The sequence below is a fragment of the Pavona decussata genome, unplaced genomic scaffold, assembly GCF_977016875.1.
Source record: "Pavona decussata unplaced genomic scaffold, jaPavDecu1.1 SCAFFOLD_119, whole genome shotgun sequence".
NCBI lineage: Eukaryota > Metazoa > Cnidaria > Anthozoa > Scleractinia > Agariciidae > Pavona > Pavona decussata.
This window is the reverse complement of record NW_028145533.1, coordinates 807,501-817,500: the sequence shown is the minus strand read 5'-3', so window position 1 is coordinate 817,500 and position 10,000 is coordinate 807,501. Positions and strand designations below refer to the sequence as shown.

The 10,000-nt window shown below is 39.9% G+C and overlaps 2 protein-coding genes across 2 annotated transcripts in view; one reads left to right on the top strand and one right to left on the bottom strand.

The window, feature by feature from the left end:
• Positions 1-6,153, bottom strand: part of LOC146469766 (putative serine protease K12H4.7) — a 10,461-nt gene extending 4,308 nt beyond the window's left edge. The window contains exons 1-6 of the mRNA XM_085122915.1: positions 5,661-6,153; positions 4,379-4,563; positions 3,409-3,592; positions 2,610-2,724; positions 1,150-1,351; positions 346-439 (exon numbers count right to left, since the gene is read on the bottom strand). Of these exons, the coding sequence (XP_084979041.1) occupies positions 346-439; positions 1,150-1,351; positions 2,610-2,724; positions 3,409-3,592; positions 4,379-4,563; positions 5,661-6,070 (1,190 nt within the window). The 5' untranslated portion in view covers positions 6,071-6,153. The remainder of the gene's footprint in view (positions 1-345; positions 440-1,149; positions 1,352-2,609; positions 2,725-3,408; positions 3,593-4,378; positions 4,564-5,660) is intronic.
• A 78-nt stretch (positions 6,154-6,231) lies between these two features.
• The window catches only part of LOC146469765 (eukaryotic translation initiation factor 4E type 2-like), a 13,652-nt gene continuing 9,883 nt past the window's right edge, over positions 6,232-10,000 (top strand). Inside the window, exons 1-5 of the mRNA XM_085122917.1 lie at positions 6,232-6,408; positions 6,497-6,572; positions 7,432-7,506; positions 7,747-7,893; positions 9,059-9,163. Of these exons, the coding sequence (XP_084979043.1) occupies positions 6,392-6,408; positions 6,497-6,572; positions 7,432-7,506; positions 7,747-7,893; positions 9,059-9,163 (420 nt within the window). The 5' untranslated portion in view covers positions 6,232-6,391. The remainder of the gene's footprint in view (positions 6,409-6,496; positions 6,573-7,431; positions 7,507-7,746; positions 7,894-9,058; positions 9,164-10,000) is intronic.

The window sequence follows — 10,000 nt, the reverse complement described above, 5'->3', positions numbered from 1 at the left end:
GTTTAGAATGCTGGACAAGGTGGTTCTCTCTCTTGTGTCTGTGGATAAAATTCTGAACCAACTTCTCCATGGAAGGCTATCGAACAGGCATTTCCTGTGGTACTTGTTAATCTAACTTTTAAGATGGATAGATGTATTGTAATCCTAAAGTGTCACCATTCAACTGAAAGTCTTAAGCGATAGTTCAAGGTGATTCTCGGTGTTATTTTCGTTACAGTATCTTTCAAAACAAAGTTGTCGAATCTTGCCGTCCAGGTTCAAATTTACTCTTTTTTAACGAAGAGTTTAAGTGGCTAAGATTGAATCTACTTGAATGGACGCTTCATCTTGTAGCTTTATACATACTTCAAAGGAAACAGCTTTCCAAATGGTTGCTTGTCCGACTCAGAAGTTTGATAAAAACCAAACTCGGTGCATGTTTGATACGTCCACTGCCGACCTGAAAAACAAAAACGACATGAACAAAGTCAACAAATTTGTTCCACGCCATGATGAATACAACCAAGCTGAAGACTGGGAAGCCGTTGCGTATTCTGCAGTAGCGTAGGGTGTCGTTTTATTCGCTAGTTTTCAGGCGTTCCTCACGGTGTTGTACAGCTTGGTACGGCAAGTTGAACCGTCTCTTTTCGGCTTCCAATAATTGTCAATGAATTTAGCAGAGAGCACTAACTGGGGACAGTCTCCACTGAGATTGAATTGGAAGTTGGAAATGTTGGTTTTTTGAGGAGAGGGGAAAATTGGAGTACCCGGAGAAAAACCTCTCGGAGCAAGGACGAGAACCAACAATAAACTCAACCAACATATGACCCGAGTCCGAGAATCGAACTTGGGCCGCGGAAAAATATTGCGGGGTCTTCCAACAATGCATTTGTGCAGAGCTGTTCGTTCGATTTCCTATTTTACAAGTGGCAATGTTCACAAATTCGCCAAATGAAAATTTCAACTTTAAAAGGTTAGAGCAGCATTCAAATGAATTCGAAAGTGATGAAATAGTGATGTTACACAACGGATTTTTCACGCAGAAATGATGCTTTTAAAATCCTTACCATACAACGTAGCCCTTGAAGAAATTTTTAGCGAGTCAATTTGCTGCGTTAACATTTTACAAGTTTTTGATCTGTTTTCAAAAAGGATTGCAACGTCCTCTACCTCCTTCAGAAGCAGCACTGTCCCACGACGTGTTTTGTAAACTCGTTATCATGCTCTTGTAGCTTGAATCAAGGCACTTGGATCCATAGGTTTGAAGTGCCAACGAGTTCACTTTAGCATAGCGAGCCAGTGGTTCTCCAATGTCCGCGTTGTTCATTATGTCACACAATGTGTTTATGGTTATGTTTGTACCAACACCACCCTTTGAGAAATCAAACAAATGAACGTGAAAAATAAAAGAAAAAGAAAAAAGAAAAAAAAAGATTGCGTGAAATTTAAACACGCGAAATTTAATACCATATCATGTAACAAAACAATAAGAATTTTAAATGTTCTAAGTTAACCGGGCCTTGTGGTGAATTGGTCTGAATTAAAACTGGAACTATCTTGAAAAAATCTTCCTGGTCTTGTTTTTGACTAGCAGTCTTCCTCCTATTCACTGTTTTCTTCAGCTTGTAATTCGGTCAAAACATCTTAAGCACAGTCATCAAATTAAAAGTTTCTATTTGTAAGCTCCTTGTAGTTCGATTGAATCAGACCTTTCTATCTTTTCCGTATTTCCTTATTCTTTGTAACAAGTGCTCTCAGGTCAAGGTTTAAGAAAATAAAATGCTCACAAAATCGCGAAATTTAGTACACTTTTGCTCTATTTTTTCTTGCAATCGCGAAAATTAATACTCGCGAAATTCGGCTCCCGAATTTTCGCGAAATTAAGTACGCGCGAAAATTAGTAAGAGTAAGATACTATCCGTTCGCAGAAGCGAAAATTTTTCCGAGATCAAATTTTTGAGGACCTCACGGAGGAATAAAACCTTTGACCCTAGCAAGCACCCTGTTTCTAGTAAGCTCCTTCCCTTGAGATCCCCAAATAAACTTAGCAACCCAAGCGGTAAATGAACTCTTTACAGTATTTACGTTTCCTGCATTGGTAAGCCATTTTCGAGGGAAAGGTGGGAAGATAGAGTACTGCAAGAACAGGTTAAAACAGCCGAGGAAGAAGGTGTTACCTTGCATTAACATCTCAGTTTAGTTATTTTAAAATAGTACTTCTGGTTATTTACAATATCAAGTGACTCGACCAGCTAAGCATAAAAATAGAAATAGAATTGCTACCCTCGTTTCAGGCCGTACAACAACCACGAAACTCCTTTTGGCTGTGCTGTTTACAACTGCGCAAAACATTTTGGCAAGGTTGACGCCCAAGTAAGTGAGTTTTACAAATCAAGTCTCTGTACGTTGACTTACAGTCTGTGGAACCCCGATAAAACATCGCCACTGAATAACGAAATTTCTGGTATAATGAACGATGCCGTTCAGCCAGGCTAAATTTACAGTAAAATGTATGGAACAATTCCTCATATAACGAACCCGACGGTATAATGAAATCGCAGTAGCAAAACTGAGGCATGGATTAATTTAAAATACCAAGATTACAATTAACTAATGATATTTTAAAATACCTCAAAAGCTCTGTTATCTTTGTTATACTGGACAACGCCAGCAAAGTTACCAGAGAGGTCAGAAGCAAACGTAGCCACATCATTAACGTTGTCTTTATCCAGCGGTTCACAAAGGCTGTCACGAGTAAAACAGAGTGTTGTGTTATTTTCAAAGGAAAAACCAAAAGTACAGAATACTACAGTACTGGACAAAACTTGCTGACTGAATGACTGGGATGATCTTCCCGCTAATGTTATTGAACAAGAAACTTTTGGAGCCTTCAAATCAGCCGTCGCCGCCCAAGTTGCCTTGGCCCTGTGGGTGGTCTCGGCTCCCACCAATATAGCCTGTAGCTTGCAGCATACGCTGTACGTCTTTGTTCTTACCTCAATTTGACGTCATCTGCGCGTTATACTGATGTGAAAGAGTGAGAACGGACTAGCAAGAATGTGGGGGGTGGGGGGGGGGGGATTGGGGGAGCAGGGACGGTGTAGTGGCGAGAGCACTCACCTCCCAAAAACATAGCATGCAGCTTGTAGCATACTTCTTTGTTCTTACTACAATTTGATGTCATCTGTGCGTTATACTGATATGAAAGAGTGAGAATGGACTAGCAAGAATGTGTTTGTGTGTGTGTGTGGGGGGGGGGGGGGGGGGGCAGGGATGGTGTAGTGGTGACAACACTCACCTCCCAAACTATACTGTATAGCAGCTCCCTGCACACTCCTTTGTCCTTACCACATTTTGATATTATCCATACATTACCTGAATGCGTATGCATACCCACATGGAAGCTATTTGTTGAATAAATGCACTCACCTAAAAAGATCTGTCAGTTGTTTTGCACCTTGTTCAGAGGACAGCAATGATTGCAGTTTTTCTGTAGCATTAGCAATATTTTTGACACAGTCTTGTCCTGTTGTTCCAAGTGATGCAGTCACCACATCCATATACTCTGGAAAATTGAGCTTGGCAAAGACAGGGGCACTTGATGCAACAGCACCTATTAGAAGCAAATTTATAATTTGATTTTAAACTCTTTACAGATTCATGATGTGTACGACTCTGCAGTGTAAATCACCATAAGGTTCTGGTTTGAAAGGGACCTATTCTGCTTGGGTTGTAAAGTCTATCAGATTTGAAGAATGCAGCCTTCACACAATTAAATCCTCCAGAAAATAATCAAAACTGTCTGAAAAGTGAATGACACGGCAAACAGCAATAAAGAAATGGAAGAACTAATTACAAATTTATAATTATTTATTTTCAGTACACATGTACATGTATTGACAAAACTTGTTATGATTCAAATGAGGTTAAATCTGTTGTTGTTCTTAGGAGGCAGATGGGTTTATCAACTTGTGGGGCACTTATACCACTGGTTATAAACTAAAATAATTATGTATTTAAAGGGCTGCGGAAAGCATATCCATCTTGTGTTGAATTTTAGGCTGATTTTTCAGTTTGTTCAAAAGTGTCTGAATTTTTATATGCAGCCTTCAGTTTATAGTCGGAGAACATTGCTGTGCTGTTCCCCTGGTTTACGCTTAGCTTTTGAGGAAAAAACAAACAAACAAACAAAAACAAAAAAAGGAGGCGAAATATGAAGTCAGCAAGAGAAAAACAGACTCTTTGAAAAAAAAAAACAATGTCTTGATGAAAATGAAGACCACATACAAAATTTCACTCACAGGCACTTCTGAGTTAAACGAAAAATTGCCCTGAAATTTGACACGATGGTTATACTCTCAGCCTGCCATTTAAAGTATAATAAATTATGTCAACTGACCATCCACCAAATGGGGATATTTGAGCCTGAACCAGGCTGACAAAGATCCAGGATAGGAACCACCAAATGAAATCCATTTGTTTGTTGTCAGGTTAAACTTCTTAGTCATGGCATTACGGAAGGCTGCCAGGTCAGCAAGGGCTTGCTCACTGTTCAGATACCTGAGACTTGCGTCACTCATGTCACTGAACAAAACACAATTATGTACATGAATGTAATCGGTAAGTAATATATAATATAGTGTTTCATCCCATTTCCAAACACTGAGAAGTAAGTTGAATGAATGACGTGCAGCCTGTTTATTTTGGAAGTACGTGTACATGTCTGGTGTTGGTATAGAAAAAACGTGAAATCCACTGTCAACTGAAGTCTGTTAAATTTAAGATTGGAACAAATTAAAGGGTTTGATATGCAAGACTATTGTTTTAGTTGTAGCACTTTTACACCTGGTTGACTTTTTTATACAAGGCTACTTTATTATCAAAATTGGGTTTCTCACACACCGCTGGGAGCCATGTCAAGCCGACCACCGCAAGTCTGACCTTTATTCACACAATAACAATAACAGCTTCACAAAATATACAAGTATACATGGAAGGTCAAAGCATGAATTCGGCAAAAATCAAAAATCTTAACTCATTCAGAAGTGAATTGAACAACTGAAAAACTCTAGGGTGGGTGGGTGGGAAGGTCAAGCAATGACGGTCAACAAAAATCAACTGCCCGCCTTACATGTCACATGACCTAAACCCATCCCCAGGCCCCCAGCGGTGTGGGAGAAAAACATTTTCCACTTTTTTCATTTCACTCAGCCAGTGGAAAATCACCCTTCTTTCCCCAGGGTGATGGTGGGTGAGAGGGGGAGATTTTTAGGGGCATAATTATAAACTGGAGTATAATTTAGAGCACCATAGTCTATTTCCATGGATGAGGCCAAAAAGCATAATACTCAATGTTAGAAGCATAATGTGTCAACCTCTAACCTTACCATCCCACCCTCCCCTTATACATGTTGGGTTTTGACAATCCAGTACAATTCGTGGAACAAGCAGCATTCATTTGAAGAAGGGATTTGGTGAGACATTCATCACTGGAAGCATCACGTACAATTGAAGATCCCCTCCCCAAGAAAAATTGGCTAAGATTGTAAGTCAACTACTTGAGCACAATACGGAAGGAAGGGGGGGGGGGGGGTGGGGGTCTTGGGCTTCCGTAGCCTGGTTTGAATGTCTACACTGCATTGGATACAAAGAAATACAGATTGAGCGATCGTTTGGCCTACCTTGTTGGTCGACTTTGCCCATAAAAGCGGTGCTCAAGAAGGAAAGTAAAAGCGCCAAATACTTGCGCATTCTTCATCATATCCCCTACTGTCAGCCATATTGGATTGGCTTCTCCTTCACCTCCTATCATGAGAAAAACAGGTCCGTCCGAATTTACGTGAAAACTATCGTTGTAGAAGTACCTCTGCTGCCACGTTTTGGTGTTCGAGTCATCGAAGTGATCAAGCCTTTGTGTAAACCAGTGCGCTTCTGGAAGATCTTTGACATTTGTGTTGCTGTCACTTTCAGCCGGAGCTACCAGCATCCCTCCACGCGGTCTTCCACGAAGAAAATGAAGCGAACCGAAAGAGACTTTGGTGAATGCAAAACAAAGAATCACCAAATGGAGCAGGAGGCTCAATAGCGCCATGTTTGTGAAGGAGAGCAACCGCCTAACGGACAATATTGAGAAACTGAACCAAGTGACAATCACATGAGGTTCATAACAGCTGTTGTCTACCGTGACGATTCCGTGACATGAGTAACGCTACATGAGCCCACAATGCACTTGTAAGTGAGCATGCGTCAGTTAAAGCTAAACTTTCAAGCGACAGTAAAGCACAACAATCAATCTACTCTCGTCGAAAAAGTGCACGATCCTCTTCTAAAAGAAATATTTAAGCTTTAGAAATCATTGTATATAGTAGTATAGTTTTTATAAGGTAGTTTTTAAAAATATTTATTGGCAAAAATGAACAAATTCGAGGCGTAAGTTCAGTCTTGTGTAGGATTTGAAGTTTTTACCACATGAAAAACTCGGCCTTCGGTAACTGTTAACTTCCATTTCCATCAACAGACTCAAGTTAGACGACTCAAACAATGGTGATAGTACTGACGATAAAGAGGACGATGAAAGCGAGACAAGAAATACGGTAACAGTAGGTTATTCTGATAAAAAATACTAGAATGGTAGACTTGATGTATAAGATTTTATGTCGATAAAATTAAGCTTAATTCGGAATATAAACTTAAACTTAAGCTTAATAGAAGGCTTACACTTCACGGTAATTTGGAAGCCTTGGATGCAAAACCTAGATTCAAGGATTGCATTTCAAAATAATGATTTGAAAACCAACGAGAAGAAATTAATTTTATCAAAGCTGTAACTAGCATTGTGTGACTATTCAGCATGAGTCTTCAAATGATGCACTGGAACCTGGTCATCGTATAGGGTTGCTTGGTTGATCAGGTTTTTCGTAAGTGACACTCTTTGAAAAGGTACCTTGGCAGCCAGTGTGCATTCCGTGTATGCCATATACCTAAGATACGCTGGGAGTTTCAAAGTTCTATGCCAAACAGCCACTGAAGTGCCTATGCCAGGGAAATGTTTAATATGCAGACCACTACACCAACCTTGACCCCCTAAACTCCCCATTCCCCTGCCTGTAGACCCTAAAATCCTACACTGGGAGAGAAATCCTGGATACATGTATTTTTGGATAACAACAGTTGGTTTGAATGGAATAAGTTTTTCAAAAGCCAACATAAACGTAAATTTTGTTCACACAAGCGCCTACGCTGGGCACTATCTCTGTATTATGCTCTTTATGTCACGTGGGACCATGATCATGCCCCAGTATACCAAGCGCTTGGAAACCCACGCCGAAGATCTTTGGCATAACCTACATAAAATGCAGCCTGGCTTGGCAGTGCAAAAGCTCCTAAGATGTTTATTTGACACAAAAGACAACACATATTCTGAATTTTTCCCATTATTTTTCCCCTCAAAAGGAGAGAAATGGTGAAGGTATGAATGGAGGGGAGATGACAGAAGAAGAAGAAAGAAGAATGAAATTTCAGGCTGAGGTATGTGCTTTCAATTTCCTTGTTTTTACCTCCAGAGCCCTTTGGTACACGTATACTAAGTAAACCATAATTTATAACAATTTATTATCTAGACTGCTATAATTGAGGTCATTATCAAGCAGTACCAGAAGCACTGGAAAGTAATGATAACAAAACATTGTTAAATCTGAAAATAACATGTATACAGTCAATATCTAGGATTGTCTCAACTAATATGATGACCCTTTCATTTCTTCCCAGCTTGAGAATAAAGTTGTGACAGTTGGTGAAGGAGAGCACCCTCTTCAGTGTCCATATGCTTTTTGGTTCTCACGGAGAGCTCCTGGAAAGCTACAGTCATCCAGTAATTATGCTGACAACATAAAACTTGTTGGGAAATTTGCATCTGTAAGTTGTTGTTCCTTCCTTGTGCATAAAGGTTGTAGAGGAGTACGATTGATAGTGTTTATTTTGAACGTTATTGTCCACTTTCGTCACAAGCCTGAACAGTGACATACGCATTCTGCCTACTGTTTTATAAGCTGAAACGAGAAAAAAATTAATACCATGCAAGGGTCTAGAAGAACCACCACCAGGACCTGAATATTCACCTGAGTGCTCCCATCATTGTGGTTTTGACTCAATAAGCCCTTATCATTATTACTAAGGGCTCGAAATAACGGCCAGTCAACGGACAATGTGCGGACTGATTTGGGAGTTGACCGGTCAACCTTTCGTCTTGCCGGTCATGTAATGCCCTCGAATACACATAAGCTTATTTTCATTTTGCTGCTGTAATTTACTTTTGTTGTTGACAATGAGTGCTTAAAAGTGCTCTTTTTGACTAACGTTTTTGGAAATATATAACGCCAGTTTTGGTTCATAGGCCCCTGTTTTAGAAGTTATTTATTTTATATAATTTGACTGGCCAGAAACGGTACGTGACTGAGCTAAAATGAATTGGGCCGGTCATCGTGTCCGGAGACTTTCCAGAAATTGTTTCGAGCCCTGTTACTGACTTTGGTGGGGAGAATTTTGTCAAAAATTAAGATGTACATGTATTGATATATTTTGTTGATTTCCTTCTTTGTATTCTTGTTGCTTCTACAATAATGTTCAAGGTCAAGTACTGTAGTGATGTTGAAAGAAGAAAATTAGATGTTGGTCAAATCAAGAGACAAGTTGAAGTCAATTTGATAGTTATGTCCTCATTAGTCTTCTGTAAAAATGATGCTCAGTGCTATAAATAACTTTCAAAGTCTTGATGGCAATGGTGAATTTTGAAGGGATCACAAGGAGTGAGTTCCTCCAAATCCTCTTACCTTTACTGTCAGAAAGCCAGCTTTCTGGGAGTTCTGACCTAAGACCTACAGTTGGATGATTTAGCCGATGACAATTCCTCCAAGCTGTGATTATTCTAGGCATGATGGCGACCTGAGAGTTGTCAACCTTGCTACTAAACCTAAAGAGTTTGTTGCGATAGCCACTGAGCCTTAAAAAGGTTACAATATCATGTAATTTTGAGGGTTGCATGGACTGTAAAGTGTGGATAACTCTGTGTTCTTGCTAACAGGTTGAACAGTTTTGGGGATTTTACAGTTACCTGGTCAGACCTGGTGACTTATCAGGACACAGTGATATTCATCTTTTCAAGGATGGCATTAAACCCATGTGGGAGGTGAGGTGAAACACGTCAGATCTTTATTTTCTGGGGGTGCCAAAAAGGTAGAATTTGCACTCCAAGAAAGAATGAAGAAGAGAACCACATTAAAGTACTGTTTTATGGCTTTCACTTATGGTGATGTCCACTTATGGATTTCATCCCCAGAATCAAAAGTTAGAACTTACATACATGTACATGTAAATGCACTTTCACAGCAAAATCACAAAAACCACTTGAAAGTATATTGTACTGCTCGGCACCTTTCGTTAAGTGGGGATTTGTCTCAAGAAGTTCAAACAGGAACGACTCCAACTCGAGACGTTTTATTTCTAGACGTTTACAAACCATATACTAAAACCATGTGCCAATACAGATGAATTCGAAACCTTTATAGTGAACAAATTAGCATAATTCCGGGATGCCCGTGCGCCACGGCTACAACAATTCGCATGGGCGAATTCGGCTAAATTAATTCACAACATCCTCCCCCCACAACGATAATAAGAAATCTTTAGTCTACACTGTAGATATTAAGTAACTGATTTAAATCGAAAGTGTCACTGAGTCCACATGTGAAGTCTTTGTCTCGCTTCAATGGCAGCCTTCCTTTTAGAGGGTCGCTGAGGATCACTAGTCGTGTCAATATCTTCAGATTTTGACTCTTTATGATCAGACGCTGTGTCTTGCACTTCTAGCGGAAAAAGTAACTGCAAAGGACGTTGAATCCGGTTTCCATTGGCAAGTTTAACTAGAGCAGCACGACAGCAGCCATCTCTTCCTTCGATAAGCTTCTCCACAAGAGCCAGCCTCCATCGACTTCTCGGAAGATTCTCTTGGACTAGAACAACATCA